This window comes from Rhinatrema bivittatum, unplaced genomic scaffold (genome assembly GCF_901001135.1).
Source record: "Rhinatrema bivittatum unplaced genomic scaffold, aRhiBiv1.1, whole genome shotgun sequence".
NCBI classification, from domain to species: Eukaryota; Metazoa; Chordata; class Amphibia; order Gymnophiona; family Rhinatrematidae; genus Rhinatrema; species Rhinatrema bivittatum.
Window position 1 is genome coordinate 557,189 of NW_021820466.1, and position 26,608 is coordinate 583,796.

The window sequence follows — 26,608 nt, forward strand, 5'->3', positions numbered from 1 at the left end:
CACTATTTACCATACCTGAGCCTCCCTGGATGGAGACCTTGCATCGATTTGTCAGTTTTGAGAGAGAACATCAGCAGGTAGAGAAGAGCTTTTGACCTTCCAAGAGATAAGAATGAAATTTAACTTAGCAACATCTCAGAGATTTAAATGGCTTCAGTCGAGGTACTGCTTGTTAACATGCAAATGTGGTATTCAATATTCATGCCTTGCAAGTGGTACCAGGGATTTTTTAAACTTGGGCTAAGGTACTGGCAACCTCTAAAGTGGCGTTGGGGGCTCTACCAATGTTTACAGAAAGCACTTATTTGGCGTTGCCAAGGGGTGAAAAGAGTGGGAAAAGGACTGAGACATGAAATCTGTACAAACAATGACTGTTTTGCGGAGTAAGTCGCTGCTGGTCTCCATGTTTGCATCCCTTGCTCAGATGTTGTATTTTATTGCACATAGGGCAGTCTGGACACGGGTAAAACTCTCCAAACTCTGTACTCAGACAGAAAATAAATCTTGCTTTTTTGCTGCACAGAGATCTGGCCATTCTTACAGATGTTATATTTCTGTAACATGAAAGGGGATTTGGAAGGGGATTCAGGGAAGGATTACGGATATATTGTCTATCCAATGTGTACTTTCATTTTAAATTATTATTTGGAAATAGATTGTCATTCTGCTTTAGTTTGAAATTGATAGATATTTCGCTATCTTTACTCTTCAAACTCTTTTGTTGCAAGTGGAGGGATAGGTCCTTTCTAGAGATATGGACTTGGTGGAATATAACATGTTTACTGTACAAACATGAAGCTGCCGTAACTGAAAAATATTACAGACATGGAAAAGTTCAGGAGATCTGGAAGCCAGTAGATCCTAGGTGCTGCAATTGCAATCTTTTGAGTTCAATCATTATACAAAATGTTATTACAATATGATCACAGTTTCCTTCCAGATGAGTTGATGTTATGTTCACTAAATGGATATTGTATTTAAGAAACCCTGCAAATTTATTAAAAATATATGAACACATAAAAGCAAATGAAGACCTTGCGAGAAAAGATTGCTTATTTCAGGATGCTCTGCAGGCTGTGGTGCCTTTTATCAGATCTATGTAACAATTATCCCAAGACGATGTAGTATGTGAGCTGTGGAGACTGCACCCGGGTCTCCGCTTCAGATGATTCTATGCATGTAAGCTTTCCATGCCTCTGACCTAGATCCCTTTTGCAAAGAAGATTGAACATGATTTTTCCAGACCACAGGGATCCTTTCTTCCATTGTGTTTTGTTTCAGGAGAGCAATTATGGGAAATCCACAAGGTTTTGGTAACAGACAGGCAAAAGTGGAGGGAGCATAGGTTCCAAGGAACCAGCCGAAGCAATTATGTAAGGTCTTTGAAGCCTACTGTACTCAGAAACCCAATGTCACTTGTACGAGGAACATTATAGACAGGAGGCACGAGCTCTGGGATGTATTATGTAAGGTCTGAAGCTTACTGTACTCAGAAACCCAATGTCACTTGTACGAGGAACATTATAGACAGGAGGCACGAGCTCTGGGATGTATTATGTAAGGTCTTTGAAGCCTCCTGTACTCAGAAACCCAATGTCACTTGTACGAGGAACATTATAGACAGGAGGCACGAGCTCTGGGATGTATTATGTAAGGTCTTTGAAGCCTCCTGTACTCAGAAACCCAATGTCACTTGTACGAGGAACATTATAGACAGGAGGCACGAGCTCTGTGATGTACTAAGTGTCAAATCCTGAAAGTTTCCAGAAACATGTGACATTAGTCCAATATAAAAAAGGCTTTTATTATCATTTATTTATTTATTTATTTAGAACTTTTCTATACCGACTTTCCAATAACAGAATTACTGATCAATTCGGTTTACATTTTGAACAATAACAGTGACAAGAGAATGTCTTACAAAAAACAGGTAGAAATAACTTGGAGATAAATATATGGGTTAACTAACAATGAGATACTAACAGTGAGATACACTATAAAATATACATAGCGTAATATAGGCAGAAAAACATCGGTGTGGGGTTGTGCAAAGTCTAATGTTATGGGAAAGCTTCATAGGATACTTCATAGGATACAATCATAGGATACTTCATAGGATACAATCCATGCCTGCGGGTGCATTTTATTAAGCAAGTGGATTCTCAGGAAATGTTTTCTAATCTCAGAAAATCTAAATTCCTGTGCAGAAACCAAGTTTGCAACATTTGCCCATGTTTGTCCTGATGAGCAGCTTCCATGTTTCCCCATCTCCTAGAACAATTTCATAAATGCCAGCAATATTTGTTCCCCAAACTTTTGAAACAACTTAATGTACCTGCTTATAACTCACCTTGAGCTACCAATGAAAAGGTACGAGCAAAGCTGAAACAAATAAATATCAGCGACATAATACTGCGGCCTGGTACTGACTGAGGATAAAGCAAATGAGTAAAATGCAAGAAGCTGTGTGCATTTTTACGTTCATTCCCTCTTGTGTGTGTGTGGGTGCTGCTGCTGATAATTGTTGTGTCTGATTTCGATTACCTGTTTCAGAGGTTGCACACCGTGAACAGGTGATGGAGAGACCCATGAAGCTACCGAGGCAGATATTTGAGATTATTAAAGCAGGGAAGTGTCCTTACTTGTGAGCTGCAAATTGGTCTTAAATCAAGTGAGAGGTGCTAGATCCTAAGAACATAAATATAAGACTTGCCATACTGGGTCAGATCAAAGGTCCATCAAGCCCAGTATCCTGTTTCCAACAGTGGCCAATCCAAGTCACAAGTACTTGGCAGGATCCCAAGGCGTAGAGAGATTCCAGGCTGCTTATCCCAGGGATAAGATGTGGATTTCCCCAACTCCATCTTAATAATGGTTAATGGACTTTTCCTCCAGGAACTTGTTCAAACCTTTTTATAAATGCAGCTACACTAACAGCTTTTACAACATCCTTTGGCAACAAATTCCAGAGTTTAATTATGCATTGAGTAAAAAAATAGTTTCTCTTATTTATTTTAAATGTATCACCCAGTAACTTTATTGTGTGTCCCCTGGTCTTTGTACTTTTTGAAAGAGTAAATAACCGATTAAGATTTCTTCCACTCATTATTTTATAGACCTCTATCATATCTCCCCTCAGCCGTCTCTTCTCCAAGCTGAAGAGTCCTAACCTCTTTAGCCTTTCCTCATAGGGGAATTGTTCCATCCCTTTTATCATCTTGGTCGCCCTTCTCTGTACCTTTTCTAATTCTGCTATATCTTTTTTGAGATGTGGTGACCAGAATACTCAAGATGAGGTTGCACCATGGAGTGATACAGAGAGACATTATGATATTCTCTGTTTTATTCTCCATTCCTTTCCTAATAATCCCCAGCATTCTGTTTGTGTATGATATATGAACACAAGATGAGGTTGCACCATGGAGTGATACAGAGACATTATGATATTCTCTGTTTTATTCTCCATTCCTGTCCTAATAATCCCCAGCATTCTGTTTGTGTATGATATATGAACACAAGATGAGGTCGCACCATGGAGTGATACAGAGACATTATGATATTCTCTGTTTTATTCTCCATTCCTTTCCTAATAATCCCCAGCATTCTGTTTGTGTATGATATATGAACACAAGATGAGGATGCACCATGGAGTGATACAGAGACATTATGATATTCTCTGTTTTATTCTCCGTTCCTTTCCTAATAATCCCCAGCATTCTCTTTCCTTTCTTGGCTGCTGCTGCTGCACACTGAGCAGAATATTTCAACGTATTTTCAATGGTGACACCTAGATCCTGTTCCTGAGTGGTGACTCCTAATATGGAGCCTTGCATTTTGTAGCTAATTTGTTTCTCTTCCCTAACTGCATCACTTTTCATTGTGCACATTAGATTTCATTTGCCATTTGCATGCCAAGTCTCCAATTTTTCAAGGTCCTCTTGCAATTTGCACAATCCTTGGAGTTTAACAATTTTGAATAATTTTGTGTCAATGGAAAACTTGATCACTGCACTTGTTATTCTCGTTTCCAGGTCATTTATAAATATATTAAAAATCTGTGGTCCCAGAACAGATCCCTAGGACACTATTCACTATTCACCATTTTCCATTGAAAAAGTAACCATTTAGCCCTACTCTGTTTTCTACCTTTTAACCAGATGGCAATCCACAATAGGCACTGCCCCCTTTTACAGATGCAAAGGAAAAAGTACAAAATTTATATACTAACACATTTTCTTTACATAAAACTATAAAGGCATAGGAAAGAGGAGAGACTGAAAAACCAAGGTTCCCGCTTGGTGCATATCATTGTAGATTTTTGGCTGTTATCACCATCTGAAAGATATTTAGTACTCTGAGTGGGGAGATTGTTGGAGATTTTAACCTGCCGGACATAAACTGGAGAATCCCTTCTGCAGAATCAACCAGAAGTAGAGAGATAGTGGACGCCCTGCCAGGGGCTGTGTTCAAACAAATGGTAATGGAGCCCACGAGGGAGGGAGCTATACTCGACTTAGTGCTCACTAATGGAGATAATGTCTCTGATGTCCGGGTGGGTGCCCACCTAAGCACCAGTGATCATCAAATGGTAGGGTTTGATATCACAAATGGGGTACAGAGAAGTCACACGAAGACCCGAGTTTTGCATTTAAAAAATACGGACTTTCTTTCTTTCTTTCTTTATTTATTTATTTATTTAAGGTGTTTTGTATACCGTCATTTGGTTTCGCCATCAGAACGGCTTACAGAATTGTGAAACAGGTTAGATAAACATCATCACAGCAATTTATCATGTAGTGTTAGCTGATTACATATAACATTGTTATTCCTTATATAGATTATTACATACAGCAAAGTTATTACATACAAACTGTTGTTACATATAAGGATAGTAACCGGAAAAAGGAGGAGGGACCATATAACCGAAACCCTGGCAGAATTACATTGGCTACCTATTGAACACAGAATTAAATGCAAAGCCCTATGTACCATACATAAACTAATACATGATGAGAAATTGGACTGGCTAAACACAGCATTGCGGGTGCACGTCCCACACAGAAACCTTCGATCGGCAAATAAAGCACGCTTAACCATTCCCTCAGTAAAAACAGCGAGACTAACCCAAGTGAGAGAAAGGGCCTTATCACTAGCAGGTCCCACAATCCGGAACACAATGCCCCTAGAGATCAGGTTGTAAAGAGATCTCAAAACCTTTAAGAAAAGTTTAAAAACATGGCTTTTTAAACAAGCATTTTATAAAGAGACTGGAGAATGAAAATATACAGGAATAGGCAGAAGAGCACCAGCACACAGCACTATTCCAAGAATGCGCATCTCAATAATCTATGAACTCAGAGCGCATGGAATAACTTGCTGGTGCAGCGGTTACTACCCTTAACCAAGAAGCTTTGATACTGTTGATGAAATTGTAACATTGCTTTCTGCTTCAACGGCAAGGCATAACGGGGAATTGGATTAAAACACCAACCAACGAGGACCCTGACTTTTACAGTGTGGGAAATTGATAAGTATGGGGTAACCAACAAGGCAGTCTGGATGGACCATTTGGTCCTTTTTGCTAACATTTCTGTGTTTCTATGGGAGACTTGGGAGGTATGGCACAAAGAGTAAGGAAGGCACATAAGGTTGGGCGAGATTTAATACCATTTCACGGTATGTATGGGTAGGAAAGGGATTCAGATCAGATGGGTAGAAAACCTTGGGACTATGACTGCCAACAATTCTGCCAGGCTGTCCAAAGATGGAAAGGATTGGCCAATGAGAGGCCAGATATTTTATCTGAACAACAGGACAAGGGAGGAGTAATTACTAGAAGTGACTGGAGGGTGGGAGGAAGCCACAGGAAAAGATTCTAAGGGTTACACCTGAAAACGATTCGTTTATTTAAACATTTATATTCCGCCAACCCACAAATCTTGGCAGAGTACAATATAAGCGAAAATAGAGTAGAGGTGTATCTTGAGATGAATTCTCCAATTTAAGAATGTTGTATTTGAGACCGGATTTGAGCATGGATCATATGAGGGACCATGCGTAGAGAACGAAAGGTACAGGGAGGGGAGTAGAAGAGGAGAGGAGGATGGAGGATCACTCCAACAGTTGCATTTTAGAAGTGAAAGAAATTGCAAGTATTACACAAGGTGCGCTCATGTTTATGAAAGGAGAAATATGTAGACACAACAGAAAGGGAAATTTTACTGTAAGGAAGAAAGATTGTAAGGGTACGGAAATCAGTTTAGTGGGCATATAGGGTTTTAACTGGTACATTAAATACATCACTGAGAAGAACATGCTGCAAAGACAACCAGAAGGCCTAACTTAATGGATGCAAATTTGTACTTATTCAAATACACTTTGTAAACCATGTCAGTTTATGTGGAAGACATGAATGGTGATTCCTGAAGGAAACCAATGGCATATTCAACTTCTATTCTTTGTTTCTACAGGTGTGATGTTTGTGCAAGAATCCTAATCTTCTGCTCTTCTGAACAACAGGACCAAACGATGGGGAACAAATGGAGAAGCAGAAACCACACGGTTATGACGGGATTCATCATTCTAGGGTTTTCCAATGTCCAGGAGCTGCAGTCTCTCATCGGCTTCCTGGTTTTAGTCATTTATCTGCTAAACCTGATGGGGAACCTCACCATTCTCATCATAATCCACTTGGATCCTCACCTGCACACCCCCATGTACTTTTTTCTTGGTAACTTGTCCATCTTGGACATGTGCTATGCAACAGACACGCTCCATAAGATTCTGGACGGCTTCCTCACTGGCGACAAGTTTATATCTTTCCATGCATGCATGGTGCAGATGTACTTTTTTACGACTTTCGCGTGCTCCGAGTTCTACCTTCTCTCAGTCATGGCTTACGACCGGTATGTGGCCATATGCAATCCATTACGCTATTCGCTCATCATGAACAAGAGGGTCTGCATACTGCTAGCAACTGTGTCCTGGTTAATTAGTTTTTCTGGGTCGGTGCCGTATCCTCTGATGGTCTCCCGGTTATCTTTCTGCAAATCCAACGAAATCAATCATTTCTTCTGCGACCTCACAGCCCTGCTGAAGCTTTCCTGCAGCGACACCCTCCCCGTTGAGCTTACGGTTTTAATAGAAAGTGGGATTTTTGGGATGAGCCCCTTTCTCTTAACCCTCACATCCTATGTCTACATCATCTCTGCCATCCTGAGAATCCGTTCCACGGAAGGCAGGAGCAAAGCCTTCTCCACCTGCTCCTCCCACCTCACGGCCGTTATCCTCTTCTATGGGACCGTCATGTGTACATACCTGAGGCCAGCCTCCATGTATTCCCTGAATCGAGATAAACTGCTTGCTCTTTTGTACACAGCCGTGATCCCAATGTTAAACCCCCTTATCTACAGTCTGAAGAACAAGCAAGTCAAAGATGCCTTAAAGAGAGTAGTGAATGGAAAAATATGTTCCTTCTGCAATGCCAAAGCAATGATACATTAGAAACTGTGCTGATTTGTATGTTATTAAAATATTTGAAATGCTGTGCATTACTGTTGCCCAACTTTTGACTTTTAATGCTTTTTGCTTGAACAGATTCATGTCGTTTGACGAAGATATAGACGGACACGGCGCATGGATGCTGATGGGCGAGTGGGTGGAACCCCCGCTATGTTCCAGAAAAGTACTGAATCCAGCCATAGTTGTCAATGAAGACCACATCATGTTGGTTTTGCAATAAAAATCACTGTTACATGCCACACGCAGTTCAAAGTCTATTTATCGATAATATTAGTGCTTACAGAGAAGAAAGTGTAAGGGAATTTATTATTTCCGAGGCAGATTAAACATGGCTCAATTGGAAGATTTGGAAACAAGGATTTTGTGCCTAGTGTAGAAGGGCGTACCGGGTACAATAACAATTTGTAAAATTTGTCTTGGAACACCTTAGAAAGGTGTTTCTTAGTAATATGCCATGTTTTCTTTGAAAAGGCCACTAAAGCTCAGGAAACGGAAGAGGCCCAATGGACCAGTGGGGCTGCAATATGTGGCCACGCAGAGAATCAGGGTAGGACTCTCAGCTAAGGTCTTTTGTTTCCCCGGGTTGGTCGGGGTTGGGGATGCATTATGGAGGCCGCATTCACATCCTTGTTGGTGATGGGGGGGTGGGAAGGAACTCAAGCCGTTGTTCCACAGTGACACCCAGTGGTTGGGTTTAAGGTCTACGATTGGAGGGTTCTGGAAAAGAGCCCTGGTGCATGGCCAAGGACTGTAGCTGCTGGGCTTAAGTGAGTTGGAAGGGGATCGGAAACAGGAGAAAAGCCCTGGGTGGGTGTGAATGACGGCTCCTGGTGCCACAGCCTAACGGAGTCCATTTCTGATAGAGCTGGAAGCCCAAAGGAGCAGGAGCAAACAGCTGGGCAAAATAACTCAGGACAAAGGTTCTTCTCTGTGAATAAAGGTGCAAACGTTAAGAAGGCAGCCATAATCAGGACGTGTGCACACATTCGCTCAGTAAGCTGGGACCCAGAAGGGTAACTGGGAAGGATGAGGGACTATTCCTTTGGAAAATGGCAAACTCGTTACTTCTAGGATGAGACCTGCCTCCAAAAAAGGTTTCCAAAGCTCCCACCCGTCCATCTCCTGTCAAACCAATGGCAGAGGGCCTAGGCCACAGCCTGCACCTGATGTAGGACTGCATGCAAGGGCCGGGCCAGTACCACTTTCTGCCTCCCTGCCCATGTGTGCGATTGGGGCCATGCATCTTGTCATTAGCAAGGGAAGCTGGGACCGGCACGGCCAGGGAGGGGTTAACTGGGGGGAGACTTTGCTTTCCAGCATTACTTTCGGCCATGCTATTATCATTTGCTGATTTAAAAAATGAATAAGTCACAAAAGAGACACAGTTACACAGAAACGATTAACCTTATGTTGGCGCGTGCAGTTCTGCAGTCGAAAGTATTTTAATAGGCCCCACTGTGCGTTTCCTCCGTGCGAGAGCTAATTACTGAAGTCTGAAAGCGAGCGAGCGCTGGCTGCATAATGAAGCCCAGAGCGCATTCTGCAAATTAGTCCTCATTACCTGCAGGTTACTGCTTCTGATACAAACTCACAACTTAAAATAACTCACAGGAGAAAGCTGCTCAGAAGCTGAATACCTGGGCATCCGGCCCGAACCCTTCCACACAGAGGGCCAGAAAAATCTGGGATAAGTTGTTTCAAAATACACTGAATCTTGTCCTCTACTTAAGACATTTATTGTTCACAACATCCAAACATATTTGATCAATATGAAATACAATAAAAAAAAAGTCATAAACAGAAAAGAAAAGCTGCCTACAATTAAACACAACTCCATGTACTGCCATGAACACTGCAAGTCACACATCATGCACAACTGTCAGAGCTGTGTAATTGTGTGTGGGGGGATAGGGCAGGAGTGAGGGGCATTGGCAGAGCTGTGTGTGAGGGTCTCAGTACTGGAATAGCAGGGGGTGCTGCAGGGCAGGAGTGAGGTGCATTGGCAGAGCTGTGTGTGGGGGTCTCAGTACTGGAATAGCAGGGGGTGCTGCAGGGTAGGAGTGAGGTGCATTGGCAGAGCTGTGTGTGAGGGTCTCAGTACTGGAATAGCAGGAGGTGCTGCAGGGCAGGAGTGAGGAGGTGCATTGGCAGAGCTGTGTGTGAGGGTCTCAGTACTGGAATAGCAGGGGGTGATGCAGGGCAGGAGTGAGGGGCATTGGCAGAGCTGTGTGTGAGGGTCTCAGTACTGGAATAGCAGGGGGTGCTGCAGGGCAGGAGTGAGGTGCATTGGTAGAGCTGTGTGTGGGGTCTCAGTACTGGAATAGCAGGGGGTGCTGCAGGGCAGGAGTGAGGTGCATTGGCAGAGCTGTGTGTGAGGGTCTCAGTACTGGAATAGCAGGGGGTGCTGCAGGGCAGGAGTGAGGTGCATTGGTAGAGCTGTGTGTGAGGGTCTCAGTACTGGAATAGCAGGAGGTGCTGCAGGGCAGGAGTGAGGAGGTGCATTGGCAGAGCTGTGTGTGAGGGTCTCAGTACTGGAATAGCAGGGGGTGCTGCAGGGCAGGAGTGAGGTGCATTGGCAGAGCTGCGTGTGAGGGTCTCAGTATTGGAATAACAGGGGAATACTGCAGGGCAGGAGTGAAGTGCATTCACAGAGCTGCGTGTGGGGGGGGGGTCTCAGTATTGGAATAGCAGGGGGTATTGCAGGGCAGGAGTGAGGTGCATTGGCAGAGCTGTGTGTGTGTGTGGGGGGTCTCAGTACTGGAATAGCAGCAGGTGCTGCAGGGCAGGAGTGAGGTGCATGGGCAGAGCTGTGTGTGAGAGTCTCAGTACTGGAATAACAGGGGGTGCTGCAGGGCAGGAGTGAGGTGCATGGGCAGAGCTGTGTGTGAGGGTCTCAGTACTGGAATAGCAGGGGGTGCTGCAGGGCAGGAGTGAGGGGCATTGGCAGAACTGTGTGAGAGAGTCTCAGTACTGGAATAGCAGGAGGTGCTGCAGAGCAGGAGTGAGGTGCATTGGCAGAGCTGTGTGTGAGGGTCTCAGTACTGGAATAGCAGGGGGTGCTGCAGGGCAGGAGTGAGGAGGTGCATTGGCAGAGCTGTGTGTGAGGGTCTCAGTACTGGAATAGCAGGGGGTGCTGCAGGGCAGGAGTGAGGTGCATTGGCAGAGCTGTGTGTGAGGGTCTCAGTACTGGAATAGCAGGGGGTGCTGCAGGGCAGGAGTGAGGTGCATTGGCAGAGCTGTGTGTGAGGGTCTCAGTAGTGGAATAGCAGGGGGTGCTGCAGGGCAGGAGTGAGGTGCATTGGCAGAGCTGTGTGTGAGGGTCTCAGTACTGGAATAGCAGGAGGTGCTGCAGGGCAGGAGTGAGGAGGTGCATTGGCAGAGCTGTGTGTGAGGGTCTCAGTACTGGAATAGCAGGGGGTGCTGCAGGGCAGGAGTGAGGTGCATTGGCAGAACTGCGTGTGAGGGTCTCAGTATTGGAATAACAGGGGAATACTGCAGGGCAGGAGTGAAGTGCATTCACAGAGCTGCGTGTGGGGGGGGGGTCTCAGTATTGGAATAGCAGGGGGTATTGCAGGGCAGGAGTGAGGTGCATTGGCAGAGCTGTGTGTGTGGGGGGGGGTCTCAGTACTGGAATAGCAGCAGGTGCTGCAGGGCAGGAGTGAGGTGCATGGGCAGAGCTGTGTGTGAGAGTCTCAGTACTGGAATAACAGGGGGTGCTGCAGGGCAGGAGTGAGGTGCATGGGCAGAGCTGTGTGTGAGGGTCTCAGTACTGGAATAGCAGGGGGTGCTGCAGGGCAGGAGTGAGGGGCATTGGCAGAACTGTGTGTGAGAGTCTCAGTACTGGAATAGCAGGAGGTGCTGCAGAGCAGGAGTGAGGTGCATTGGCAGAGCTGTGTGTGAGGGTCTCAGTACTGGAATAGCAGGGGGTGCTGCAGGGCAGGAGTGAGGAGGTGCATTGGCAGAGCTGTGTGTGAGGGTCTCAGTACAGGAATAGCAGGGGGTGCTGCAGGGCAGGAGTGAGGTGCATTGGCAGAGCTGTGTGTGAGGGTCTCAGTACTGGAATAGCAGGGGGTGCTGCAGGGCAGGAGTGAGGTGCATTGGCAGAGCTGTGTGTGAGGGTCTCAGTAGTGGAATAGCAGGGGGTGCTGCAGGGCAGGAGTGAGGTGCATTGGCAGAGCTGTGTGTGAGGGTCTCAGTAGTGGAATAGCAGGGGGTGCTGCAGGGCAGGAGTGAGGTGCATTGGCAGAGCTGTGTGTGAGGGTCTCAATACTGGAATAACAGGGGGTACTGCAGGGCAGGAGTGAGGTGCATTGGCAGAGCTGTGTGTGAGGGTCTCAGTAGTGGATAGCAGGAGGTGCTGCAGGGCAGGAGTGAGGTGCATTGGCAGAGATGTGTGTGTGTGTGGGGGGGGGTCTCAGTACTGGAATAGCAGGGAGTGCTGCAGGGCAGGTGCATTGGCAGAACTGTGTGTGAGAGGTGGTATTAGCACAACAGATCATAAAAATGCAGTTAGATACTCATTACTTAGCTTGCAACAAGAATCAATGGATGATTTGTATCAGAAACAGCTTGAAAAGCTTAAAAAATACAAATGCAGCCTGCAGATGTTACACCGGTTTTGAAAGCAGATTTATATGTGACATTAGCATTGCAAACTCTTGCAAAACCTCCCCACAGCCATTTACCTCTGCTAATCTGTGTGCAGGAAGTTTACACACCCACTTACCTCTGCTAATCTGTGTGCTGGAAGTTTACACACCCACTTACCTCTGCTAATCTGTGTGCAGGAAGTTTACACACCCACTTACCTCTGCTAATCTGTGTGCTGGAAGTTTACACACCCGCTTACCTCTGCTAATCTGTGTGCAGAAAGTTTACACACCGATTTACCTCTGCTAATCTGAATTACCATCAGCATCTGAAGACCACAGTGAATAATCTATGAAGTTTGAAAAAAGTTATCGGGGTTGATGCTGTTGAGACTGTTTGTCTATCGGAAGCCATTTGAAGGATTGTTCTTGGACTTCCGGATGATGTCGAATTAACAATGAGCTTTTGGTTATGAGCAATATTTAATTAATGAAGCGGATATAGAGACCGGGATCATGTGCAGGGTGTATAACAACGAGAACACATATTCAGTGTGCATAACAATGAGAATATATGTCCATCATATACATAATACATGATTGTAAATTTCACACATTTTGTATGTAGGCGTTCAGCCAATATATAAATATTTGTATGGTCTATATGTATTTCCTTTGGGGATAATTGTCATGTGTTGGGCATACTAACATTGGGTGGTATAGGTATATATTTAAATTGTTTATGTGATGTCCTATAGGCATTGGGGTGATTTTATATGAATGAATGGTATGAATGGTTATAGAGTGTTAATGCGTCATTGATGGGTTTTAATATATGAAGTCTGTAAGCACATGTAGGTTCTAGTCAAAAACATTAAAAAAATTTTTGTGAATAAAAATTATTTGAAAATTTATGGGCATTAAATTTGTGCCGAGTTCTCTGTTCTATAGTTTACGTCTATATTTAGCAACAGAGATGTGCGTACTGTTTATTATTATCTAAGAAGGATGGATCATTCCATCCCTGCATTGATTATCGTGGTCTAAATGTGATTACCAAAAAGGACCGCTATCCACTACCTTTAATCTCAGAACCGTTTGATTGCCTGCAAGGGGCGAGAATATTCACTAAGTTGGACCTCCGGGGAGCCTACAGTCTAATCTGCATTCATGCCAATGATGACTGTAAAACGGCCTTCAACATGACAGACAGGCATTACGAGTACCTTGTGATGACATTCGGGTTATGTAATACCCTGGCAGTATTTCAAAAGAAGATGAATGAAATCTTCAGAGACCTCCTTTACATCTGTGTCATGGTGTACCTAAGGGTCCACATCTGAAACAGGAAGACCTTTGCTCACACTGAATAGTCCAAGTGTACACGGGACCCTCATAATGGGCAGGCCGCTTTATCTCGAGCCTTTTTCACTTTTTTGCCCGTGGAAATGCCTCTGACAGTTGCCCTCCCCATGGATTGTTACACAGTTCGTGGCAGCCCGTCCCAGTGGATTGTGCACCAAAGGACAAGCATAGATCTGCACCTCCTTTTTCCTGCTGCTTCCTTTTATTTTTCCTCCATGAGGCCATGGGGCAGTAAATGATAGGACAAGGGGGGGGGGGGGGGGGGGGCGGGGGAGCAAGATGGCGGTCACTTTCTGAAGCAGGTCATACTCATGTTGTTGAGAATTGATTTACCTTCACATTTTCTTTATTCTTTGGGATGGTCAAGCGGAAGGGCAAAGTTCGAGTCGTCCCATCTGGGTGCAGACTCGGGTGTCTTCAGGGGCTGTTGAACATTTTGTGACATGGATTGCCCTTCCATCTGTTGGACTCGGTGAGAACACCTTGGGGATCAAGGTGGGGGAAGGAGCGCTGCACCTCCCCCTCCTCAGAGTTGGAAACTTCATCATCTCCCGAGCGAACCCTATGGATCCAGTGCGCAGTTTTGGTACAGTGTCCCTCGGGCACCTCCTGATTACACCAACGAGTTGAAGGGAGGGAAGCTCCACCCCCCTCACTCCCATCTGGATAACTCTGTATGCAAAGAATGTTATCGTGCACAAAAATAGCCTGACAATAAGGAGGCGGGAAGGGGATGGACTATAATATTTACCCAGATAGTGTCATACTGAACTCTATCCAGCTCAATTTGTGTGGACGTCAGTCTACACTAAAAGCTGGTCTAAAGCTATCCAGGTAGAGTTACCCATATTACTTATAACTTATCCAGATATTTATCTTCTGGTCTCCTTGCTGGATATTGGCCTCACCGTTGCCATTTGCTTGACTCAAGTAAAGCACTGGAAGCTTCGCCTTGTGTGGCACCCATGGCTTCCTCAGAGGCAGGAAATGGTGAACATGTATTGGACAGCTCAGCACATTTTTATGGCAGGGTGTTGCTGCCGTTAACATTAAAGAGCTTCTATGTTTGGACACCTCGCAGTTTGGCAGCGTTGTCTTTTAGCAGGGGATAATTTAGACCCTCTGCTTTAGTTAATCGATGTGTGTTGTAACTCTTGTTCTCCTCCTGCTCCCTTGTTTGTCTATCTCAATTAGAACCAGGGCTGGAATTTGGCATTCGATACTTCATTCTTCCCCCTTATTTTTTTCCTCTGCCTTCTCCAATGTACCCAGTGTAGCCATTGATGGACCAGGGACCATGCATCAAGGACAATGAATTCCTGCCCTCTGTCCCCACCTCTATGATACGCCAAACATTCTTATGGCGCTTCTCCATGGGTACAAGAACACTGTACTTAGATTTTGTGGAACGTATAATTTTTTATTGATCAATATAAATATTCTTGGGAGATGCTGGATGCCGTTCTCTGACAAACTGACCACCAGCATCTCATCGAATACATGAACTGATCTTTCTTTTATAGGTAAAATACAATACAGTACTAGGTCTGAAACTCTGAAGTTGCGTGACCAGCTGGAGTATCATTTACATAGGTTGTCATGTCAACAGCATGATAGAGTAAACCTAAACTACCCTGACCAGTTCTCCAAGTTGGGGCCCATTTACCAGCACTCTTTAGAGAATCCTTTGCTCTGTTAAAATCTTGCTGCTCAGGGCAATCTTCATATCTTAGGCTGTGTTTACAGATGCAGCTGTAATCGACATTCTAGCCTGAGGTTCTGTCTGTTGCCTTCTGCTCTTGTCACCCTATAATTAGGCATCACATATTGTCTGAATCTATTAAGATGTCAGTTTGTCAGAGAAATGGCATCCAGCATCTCCCAAAAATACTTATATTGCTCAATAATAAATTATACTTTCCACAAAATCTAAGTACGGTATTCTTGTACCCATGGAAAAGCGCCATAAGAGTGTTTGGCACATAACACCTCCCACCACCATTTCCTCTCCTCAAGAGGTTGTGAGTGCTGCTTCTGCAGGAACAAAGGCCACAGCTGACCAGGGAAGTGGAAGACCCAGCTTGGAGATCAAACCGTGGAACTTCTCTATGACTTCAGTATGCCACTGAACCACCAGGCTGGCCCGGTTATTGTATATTCTAACTAAATACACAAAGGAGGGTCCCCTGATACTCCTGTGCCATTCTCTCCTCATGGATCCTTTCCCATAGGAACCCGCAGTGAAGTATAAATGCAGCCGACTGCTGAGGATTACTGGGTAGAATCTGGTGCAGTCCCAGTAGTTATCCTGAAGGTAAGGAGTGCAAGCTTACCACAATTTATCATTAGCATTAAGGAGATATCATAATATTTAAATCACCATATTGGGTAAGAAAACAAAGATTAGACACAAAGATCAGTAGGAGTCAACAGGTAGAAAGGAAGGTGGCAGGTCCCTATCCCAAAGAACTTACAACCTGATGGAAGCCACCAGTGACAGAGGAGTCACATAAGGAGGGAAATGCAGTGAGGGGGTGGGAGGGCTTAGTGTGTGCTGGATGCAGAGAAGAGGGAGCAGAGGGTAATGTGCCATGATCTGGAGGTGAGGAGAGAGGGAGAAAGATGTACAAAAGTAAGGATCAGTGAGGAAGGAGTTGCATATGTGTCAGAGGGTTATACAGGTGTAACATCTGTGCTGTTTGCGGTGGAAGGTGGAAAGGGGCACAGGAATAGATGAGTGCAGAGACGTAGAGTGTGGCAGTGGAGCTCAGGGCGTTGACGTCAGGCATGAGGAGATGTAGATCAGAAGACAGTGCAGAGACTGAGTTCTTATAACTGATTGCTTGGTACATAAGTAGGAAAACGGAGGTGATATTGCCCCAATATAGGTCACTCGTGAGATTCCCACCTTGTTGTGAGCTTAGCTCGGAAGGCTGGACCTTCATAAGGACATCGAGAGGATCAATCAGTTCAAAAAATGTCTGCAAAAATGGTACAAAGCCTGCAAGATATTCCCTACAAAGAAAGGCTTAGGACACTCAAACTGAGGAAAGAAGGGATGGGAGATATGAGAGGAAGACTGAAAGAGTTGGCAGGCTCCAATAAATTGTGCGAGGGTGAAGTATTCCATACAAAGGCTCATGATATCAAATTCCAGGGAGGAGGGAACAAAGGAAATATGAGAAAGTACTTTCTTTTACTGAGAAGATAGTAGATGCCCGGAATAACCTACCAGCAGAGGCAGAGGCAGCCAAAACCATGGCAGAACTTAAACCTGCCTGGGAGAGACACAGGACACAGTGGTGAGAGCAGGCGGAGGGTAACAGATAAAGAAGTGAAGGAGAACATGTGAGGGTTTGATCTGTCATGTAAAACTTCAGAAGAGAAAGGGGAAATTGTAGGCCAATGGGGCAGAGAGTATTAGTAGTACTACTGCTATCATGCGCTTTCCTGCCAGGACTGATCATAATCACAAGCCTAGAAGAGGTGGGATAACTCTCATAGAGCGGTCAGAACCATGAGCAGCAATGGTACAGTTGCATCGGGTTGTCAAGAAAGCAGCCTGCAGTGACCATGGATAAAACTCAGTTGAGCATCGGAAGGCCGGAAATTTTGGACGACAGCTTTGCTATTGTTGGCTGTATGCATTGTTCAAAACCTGAATGGTAAGGGATAGAACGATGTTGGATTAAATGCTGCTCTTGTAAGAATTATGGAGAAAGATGACAAGGCCTGAAATGGCCAACCAATGGAGGTGGTGGATGTCAGCTTTGTAACGGAATTTGGCATTGATCGCTTTAGATATGGAGAGCAGTGGTAGAAAAAAAGGTTAATAGTTCAGGTAAAATACATGAGGAGGGGGCGGGTAGGGGACGAGCTGGTTTTGTTTTAAGGGTGGAAATTTATATGCTCATCTCCAACAAGTGGTAGGATCCAGAATTTCAACTGGACAGGCTGAATGGCCCAATTAGTATTAGTCTATTTACTATATGGTTTGGGTTTGTACCAAATCACCATGAAGTCTTTCACCAGCCTTCATTGCTCTATGGTGATTTTGTATTAACAGTCAATGCTGATTGCTCTCAGGTTCCCAAGATCCTTTTCAGTGCTTATGTGGTGACAGATTCCTTTGGCATCCGGGTAGTGCTACGATATGCTGCCTTCCACTTGTCTACATTGAAATTCCGTTGTATTCTTCTCTTGCCTATGCAGAAAAAGCTGTCCATCTAAAGTCAGCCCATGACTTTCCGGTACTGTCATGGCTGGACTGGCTGCTTATTCTGATATTATCTGCAAATAAAATCTTGGTACATCTGACCCATAATGAGGTTATTTTCAGCTTGACAACCAGAGGCATTTATTAACATTGCAAACATTGGTGGTTCCAACCCTAACCTTCTGCAACTGTCCTGCATTTCTCCAATGAGAGAAATGTATTATATCTCAGTCTATCTTTGAGCTTTCCTACCAATTTGTGTGTTGTGAAATGTTGTGATCCTGACTGCACTGAATTTCTCTGTGTCTACTATGCCTTATTGAGAGGAGTGTGATGGATCTTTCTGGGTATAATATTGTGTATTTGTGAGGGTTTGGCCTTTGTGGGTTGTGTCTGTTTTGTCCCATTTGGAGAATTTTCACTCAACGTACAATTAAGCTCTGGAATTTGTAGCCAGAGGATGTGGTTAGTGCAGTTAGTGTAGCTGGGTTAAAAAAAGGTTTGGATAAGTTCTTGGAGGAGAAGTCCATTAACTGCTATTAATCAAGTTTACTTAGGGAATAGCCACTGCTATTAATTGCATCAGTAGCATGGGATCTTCTTAGTGTTTGGGTACTTGCCAGGTTCTTGTAGCCTGGTTTGGCCTCTGTTGGAAACAGGATGCTGGGCTTGATGGACTCTTGGTCTGACCCAGCATCGCATGTTCTTATGTTAAAAGGGGTATACCATTTGGTTGGCGCCATTAATCTGTGTGTTCATGTAGATTTTGTGCAGTGCTTGTATTGTTTTCGGTTGCAGCGTAACGCACCCTAATGTCATTCATTCTAAATTGTTGAGTTTTGATTGTGACAGGAAGTTTGGACAGGAGGGTGGCTGCATACAAGAAACAAATATGTTTTAGGGAACCTATTTTGAATGCTTCCTCTACCTTATTATTTATTTATTTATTTAAAATCTTTTCTATACCGTCGTTAAGCTAGGTACCATCACAACGGTTTACAACAAGGCGCAAATATTAATGTTGGTAGATGTCTTGTCCACTGGTGGCAGAAATTCATGGTGGAAAATCCTCTTCTGATTGGGTGAAGAACCATTTATGGCAAAAAAACTGGACTCTAATTCCAATCCACTTGTTAGAGTAAGGTAATTTTCAATAAAACCTTGATGATCCAATTGCAGAGGCATTAAAACATCAGCAAGGTAAATTTTGGATTTGCCCTTATGTTTAACTTATTCTTGCATGGAAAAATATCCCAACCTTTTCTCCTACAAATGTCAAAAGTTTGTTTCATAATGCCAGTAACTGCAGATAGAGCAGCAAGGAAGGAGCTTCAGCATCGAGCACCATCTTACTTTCCAATCTGTTTTGTCCTTCATGTTTTCTTATATGTTACTCTCTTTGAACTGCAGTAAAGGTATGAAATAATAAACGTTATCCTCGATAATTCTTCATTTGCAGTGGGATTACATGACTGGAAATCAGAAGCAAGATAAGAAAATATTTCTTCACAGAAAGAGTGGAATTGCTTCCCAGTGCAATATTGTCAACTTATAGGAAGGCCCATGACAAGCAAAGAAAGCCCTTAGAGGTGAGGACGTTAGATCAAACAGGGCATCGGGTAACATATTAGGGAAATGGGCAGACCAATTGAGTCTTTCAGTCTTTATCTGCTGCCTATTCTATTTTCCTGTGTTTAGAGGGAAGAAATATTCTTCATTCCTTCATTCTTTCCTGGATGCCTCATTTTGCATAGTGTAAGGAATTATAGCTGGGTGATCTCCAAGAGGAAAGGTCAAGCCTTCCCAAAGAACCAGGAAGCAAGCTGGGGACCTTGTGTAAGAGCAGTGGATAAGGATTGAAGAGTCCAAGGATATCTGTTATGTCACTTAAACCTCTAGGATTTGCATAGAAACATTTAGAGCCTGGTTTATCAAGGTCTGTTCCATAGACACAGAATGGGAGAAAAGCCTCAGTGACTCAGGCCATTAATGTTATCAGTTTTAAGTTTCACTATGCCCCATTTGTTCCACTGAGATCCTGTAATGGTAAAATTAATGCAGCTGGGTCAGTCTGGCAGTCTGGTAGAAATGTAGGCACTCATGTAACTGTATCTGTCTGGCAGTCAACACATTCCTTGTGTCAGCTGGGTTGGTGCAACAGGTTGGTGCTGGTAAGGGACTGACTGGATGTGCAGGCAACAAGCACATTAGGTTGCTCCTTAAATTGTTACAATGCTCTGTGGTTTGACATGAGAAGGGAGGGATGCTGGGTGCAAACTAAAAAGAAGATCTTGCAGACCCAACAAGGTAGAGTGCAAAGGAGGAAGATGGCCAAAAACTGTCTTGAAGTCATGCTCATGACCAACCTCTGGCCTTACTCATAGGGAGGGTCATTTTGAAAGGCTTTTCCATGGCTACAACATAGCTTTACCCTCAGCAATAGCTTGTTATAAACATGGCCACCTGATATGCGGATAGACTTACTGTAAGTAAGTTTACCCGGATTGAGCGAAGACAGTTCTGGGAGTGGATTCGACAAAGGCTTTGTAATTATTTACAAATTTTGCAAAAATGTTCTGTATACAGTTTTGCAGGTGTAATTTTATGTGGTTTGTTTTGATGGACTGTTATAAAATTACCATCTTAAAGACTTCTCAGTTAGCAATGTGGTCCTCTCCAGCAGCATTCCTTCTCACTCAAAAACTGTAAATTAGCAGGGATATAAAGCCCACTCAGTGGACAGAAGTTAACCATTAGCTTCCTTAAACTTTAATGATGAGCTGACCTCAGGTTTTATCTGTGCTTTTTCTAGAGAATCTAGATGTCCAATGATGCTTGGAATATATGAGATGGTGTTTTCCTCTCCAGTGACTACCCAACATCCAAAATACATGTAATAAACAACCAAATACGGATGAGTACTTTGTAGATGACAGAACTCCAGGGGCTGATGGCTTCATTGAACCAAACTAAGCCTAGGACAATGGTTCTCTGTACGTCTCACTGGGTAGCATTTCTCAGTCCTTCTGTGCATGGAATGAACTATGTTTCTAACAACATTACTTTTTTCTGAGTATCCTTATTTGTCACTCCCCCTTTCCCCCTAACCCAATACATGGAAGAACAAAACTTGACAATAGTGACCGAATTCATTATTCTGGGATTCCCTGAATATCCAGATCTACAAATCCCCCTTTTCGTTCTGTTCTTACTGATTTACCTGATTGTCTTGATGGGGAACCTCACTATTATAGCCCTGACGTGCCTGGACCCTCGCCTGCACACACCCATGTACTTTTTCCTCTGTAACTTGTCCTTCCTCGATATCTCTTCCACCTCTGTCACTCTCCCCAAACTGCTGGATATCTTCTTAAGAAAACGTCAGAATATTTCTGTAATTGGGTGTTTTACACAGATGTATTTTTTTGTTTCTTTGGCTTTAACAGAATTATTTATTCTTGCTGTCATGGCTTATGACCGCTATGTAGCGATATGTCACCCTTTGCGCTACACTTTGATTATGAATCAGAGAGACTGTACACTGATGGCCACCGGGACCTGGATCATTGGACTTCTAGTACCAGTGATCCACACTGTCCTTGTATCTCGCTTCTCTTACTGTGGGCAGTATCAGATTAACCATTTCTTCTGTGATCTCTCAGCACTGCTGACGCTCTCCTGCACCAGCACCTACAGCATTGAATGTATAATTTACGTCATATGTGTATTTGTAGCATTGCCCTGCTTTGTCACAACCCTGACATCATATGTCTACATTATCTCCACCATCCTAAGGATCCGTTCCACTGAGGGGAGACGCAAAGCCTTCTCCACGTGCTCCTCACACCTCATGGTCGTTGTTCTCTTCTATGGGTCAATGCTCTTCTCATATATGAGACCAACATCCACACAGTCTCTTGATCGAAACAAGCTCTTTGCTGTCCTGTATAACGCTTTAATCCCAATGTTCAACCCCATGATCTACAGCCTAAAAAACCAAGAGGTCAAAAAATCCCTAAGAAGAGCAGTTACTAGAAAATTATTTTATTAGAGATCAGAAGCAGAATTTCTCTTTGTGTGACTGAAAAACCTTCTGGATGACCGAGAGATAGTGTGAAATTAACCTGGCATATAAAGTCATCTCCTGGTAAAGTGGATGACTGATGTTCCCAACAATGTATTGTTCAGTTGTGATTAAAGACACCCAGAACTCAAGACCATAACGACTTGAAATGTTTCTGTTCCCCGTGTGCAAACTACATTGTGATATTCAGTTTGTCCGGGGATGAAAATACTATAGCAGAGATTCTGACAATCTCTCTGTCCATTTCTTACAATTTTTTCCTCTGTGCCTGCATGTTTCTGAGTTTGAGTATCATTCAGGATGCTTTCTCCTGTGTTTAGTGTATCACCTGTGCCAGATGGTGTATCTCAGAGTGGAAGTCCCTGTGTTTTGAAGCAATTGCTTTACTCCGAGGAGCCTCTGTGAAGTTATAGTAAGATGTATCAATGATTTTACTATGGAACTGGAACCGTGAGCTCAAAGCTCCAAGTCAAAGCCTTTAAGTAGGAAAATGCTTGTAGTAGAGAGTGATTTGTCAGGGATTAATCTCTCTGGTGATGTGGAAGAAGCAACACACGACTTCACGAGAGCGTTACCTGGAATGGGAGAATAAAATCACTGATCTCTGCATTACAATCATGAAAATGAATGTCTGCTCTGCACAGAGAAATAAAAATTCTGCATGCTCAGACGGTGTCTGTACAGCAGCTTGTAAATATTTTCCTTGTCAATAAAGGTCAGATAAATTGAAATGATGACTGATAGAGTTGTGTGAGGTTACTTCAAGTCTTAGCTCCATAAAAGCAGTGCTGCCACAGTTACCCAGACAAACCTCATGGTCTGTGAAGCTTTGCAGCATTCGTACATGCAGCAGATACCTTCATGCAGCCTTCTTATATCCATGTATCTGTGGCACATTTCACCAATCAAATGTGCCTCAAAGTATCTGCGCAGTCAAACTCATTAAGGGAATGCTGTATACAGATCTATCCAAAAAGAAGCAAAACTCCGTAACTTTTCCTTGTAACAATGACAATGAACTTAGAAGCAGGGGCAGTTTAGGGGAAGGCAGGAAGATGATGGGTCCTGGGTCCTCATTGTGCTTCCCTTTGAACATCTGGGACAACGGAGACCTGAACCCCTAGACTTTGCTCCTGCTTTACAACAGATGCAGCGTACCCATGGTAAAGTATGCAGGGAGATTTCAAAACAAAATCCCCAGTGTGCTTTCCCATTATCACCAGAATTACATGGGTACAACTCAGCACACATTCTTCTACTCGCTTTGAGTGAGAAATTCTGAAATGATACCATCCAGTTGCATTCATCCATTTTAATGCAGCGAGATGCAGTAGAAAAGTCCCCTATACAAGTCATGAGGACACCTAATCCAAATCCGCATATAAAACACTAACCCAAGTGACCGAAATATTACACTGAACATTTTATAAACAAGTGACAGAATGAGGGTGTTTGGGATGGGCAGATTCCTGTGAAGCAGGTGTGCATAGCATTAACAAGAGGAGGAAATATTCCCGCACATGATTCAGATTTATATCATAAGTTCTCCATGACCATAGCTCCCTGGGCTTGTAGCTGATGAGGATGGGCACAGACCACTTTCTGAAGCTCCACCCCCTGAGGCTGTGTTGGTCCAGTCCTTGCCCAGAAGCGGGGAGGTCAGAGTCTTAGTGAGGGTGCTCAGTAGGGTTTGGGTTCTGATGAGGTAGGAGCTGTCTTTGGATCAGGAGATCACTCAGTATCTCTTCTTTGGTAGGGGCCATCCCTTCCTGGGATTAGGAAGTACTTTTCTGTTTGTGCCTGGGTGAATCCTGTTCCAGCTGATGAGGCAATCCCTATAACCAGAGGATAGGAGGGAGAAGACCTGTATGTACCTTCCCATCCAGTGAGAGGACTGTAGTGACTCCTCACCCAGTGGTGAAATTTGGATTTTTGAGGGTTGCAGTTTAGTGAGGAGAGTTTTGTGTGTGGCTGGGCTGCAGAGAGCCCTGCTGGTATCCAGGAAGGGACCTTTTCCCCTAAGAGGTCAACTGCATGAGGCATTCTGGAGCAGAAGATTCATATTTAATGGGACAACTCCAACTGGATCTCCACCCTGGGGAACGCAGGTCACAAGCTGGATATTTCTGGGACTCTGTTGGGCTGCAGGTATGATATTTTGGGGGGTTTAGGGAAGTCCCTCAATTGGTTTCCTTTCTTGGTGGGGGCCCTTCTCCCGCATAAAAGAAGGGGGTGAGCTGCTCGCAGAGAGTAGTGAAAAGTACACCTGCACGGAGTGAAGAAGAGAGAGAGCTCCCTATAAATGCCCCAGGTCCAACACGGAAGTGAAATGAACAAGTAACACATTGTCCGAACATTATTTTAAGTCTGCTAAATTAAAGTAAATGTTTCTGTTGAACACCCACTCTGTGTCCTGCTTGTTCCTGGAGTAACAAGAGACAGGGACATCTCAGGGAGGATTCCAGTTCACCACATGGGCCTGAAAGTTTAAGTACTTCCCCCAGAGAAAAAATCCACTCCTTGGGACTGAGTAAGATTAGGAAATGCCAAAAGAAGAGAGCCCCAAGAGCAATTGATTTATGTGCCTTTGGACTACCATAAAATCTGGTAAAAGGGTCACAATGACATTGCTGGTTTCCCATAAACTTGCATTTCCCATCCTTTAAGGATCTTCTGCATGCGATCTGGGATTAGAGCCGCTGCACTTGATCAATAGTGTAACACAAATTCTGTCATGGACACAGTACGGGGGTCCCCTGCTGCTTCTGTGCCCTCCCTCCACCCAGTGCCATTCCTTCCTCATGGAGCCTTTCCATAGGGACCCGCAGTGAAGTATAAATGCAGCCGACTGCTGAGGATTACTGGGTAGGATCTGGTGCAGTCCCAGTAGTTATCCTGAAGGTAAGGACTGCAAGCTTACCACAATTTATCATTAGCATTTAAGAACTATCATAATATTTAAATCACCATATTGGGTAAGGTTACAAACATTAGACAGCGAGGTCAGTAGGAGTCAGCATGTAGGAAGGAAGGTGGCAGGTCCCTATCCCAAAGAACTTACAACCTGTTGGAAGGCACCAGTGACAGAGGAGTCATATAATGAGGGAAATGCAGTGACAGGGTGGGAGGGCTTAGTGTGTGCTGGATGCAGAGAAGAGGGAGCAGAGGGCTCTACCGGGAGAACTTTCTCAGACAGGAAATGGGTAATGAGCCAGGACCTGGAGGTGAGGAGAGAGGGAGAAAGATGTAGAAAAATAAGGAAGGAGAGTGCTTAGGAGTCCATGGGGTAGTCAGGTGTAACATCTGTGCTGTTTGCAGTGGATGGTGGAAAAGGGCACAGGAATAGATGAGGGCGGAGACGTAGGGTGTGGCAGTGGAGCGTAGGGCATTGAGGTCACGCAAGAGAAGTGAGGGTTGCATTTAAGACAGAAGTAGATCAGGAGATTGTACAGAGACAGTGCTCTTCTAACAAAATTCTCGGTTGCATAGGTAGAGATTTTATCAGCTTGGAAAAAAGCAGGTTATATTGACTATTTAGATTACTATTAAGAACTTCTCCCACATTAAGTATTGTGCACAGTTCTAGAGCTCGTACCTTCATAAGGAAATCGAGAGAATGAAGTCCGTTCAAAAAACATCTACAAAAATGATAAAAAGCCTGCAAAACAAGCCCTAGGTTTAGCACATTCAACCTGTTCTCCCTGGCGGAAGGAAGGGATGGGGGACATGAGAGAGAGGAAGGAAGGAACAAAGGAAAAAACGAGAAGATGATAGATGCCTGAAATAACCTACCAGCAGAGGCAGAGGCAGCCAAAAGCAAAGCAGAACTGAAACCTGCCTGGGAGAGACACAGTGGTGAGAGCAGGCAGAGGGTAACAGATTTATTTTATTTAAAACTTTTTCTATACCGTCGTTAAGGTGGGTACCGTCACAACGGTTTACAGTAAGGCACAAAAGAAATGCTATTAACCTCTATCAGTTTACATAGGTGCCATAATGTTCGGTAACATAGTTTTAATCAATGTTAGTTGTTAAATGAGAGTGAACACTATCATGTCCCGTTTGATTCTATAGCAGTTTGAGTCAAGGACTCATTCTTTAAGTAACTTATCCTTTACTAATGAATTCTATTAAAAACAAAATACACCCTTAGTGATTTCTGTTTGCGTGGGTGTTTTGTCCCTTGCACTTACCTGGTTTAAGCTTTGCAGATAAAGAAGTGAAGGAGGGCATGTGAGGGTTTGATCTGTCATGTAAAACTTTAGGTGAAAAAATGAACCAATGGACAAAGAGTGTTGGTATGACTGCATAAGGCTTCAAGAAGACTGGGGAAACCTGCCAGGAGTGACCAAAATTATATCCCTAGGAGCATTGGGATAACTTGCATGGAGCGGTGGTCACAATCGTAAACAGTGGTACAACTGCACCGGGCTTCCCAGAAAGCAGTGGGGTAAGCTGCACGCAGTGACTGTGGATGACGCTCACACTTCAGTTAGCTTGGGGAGCTTGTGTATTTTGCACAAAATCTTCACTATTTTTGGTGGCTGTGTGCACTGTTAAAAAGAACTAGACGGTAAGGCATGGAAGGGGGTTCGGCTGTTAGTTAGGTGTTGGTCTTGTAAGAATCAGAGAAGAAGACAACAAGGCCAGAAATGGCCAACCGTCAGAGGTGGTGGACATCAGCATTGTAACAAAATGTGGCCATGGTTGGGACAGATATGGAGGGCAGTGGTGGAAAGAGGGTTGAGAGTTCAGGTAAAACACATGGGGGTGGAGGGTGAAAATGTTTTTGTTCTAAACGTGGCATTTATAAGCTCCCCTTCAGAGAATGGT

At 44.0% G+C, this 26,608-nt stretch overlaps 2 protein-coding genes across 2 annotated transcripts; both read left to right on the forward strand.

The window, feature by feature from the left end:
• Positions 1–6,528: 6,528 nt before the first annotated feature.
• LOC115081645 (olfactory receptor 1052-like) lies at positions 6,529–7,503 on the forward strand. Its single transcript, XM_029586068.1, has one exon. It carries the CDS (start codon positions 6,529–6,531, stop codon positions 7,501–7,503), a length of 975 nt encoding a protein of 324 aa, XP_029441928.1.
• Positions 7,504–20,806: 13,303 nt separating this feature from the next.
• Positions 20,807–21,742, forward strand: LOC115081647 (olfactory receptor 1019-like). The gene has a single exon (XM_029586069.1). It carries the CDS (start codon positions 20,807–20,809, stop codon positions 21,740–21,742), a length of 936 nt encoding a protein of 311 aa, XP_029441929.1.
• Positions 21,743–26,608: the final 4,866 nt, after the last annotated feature.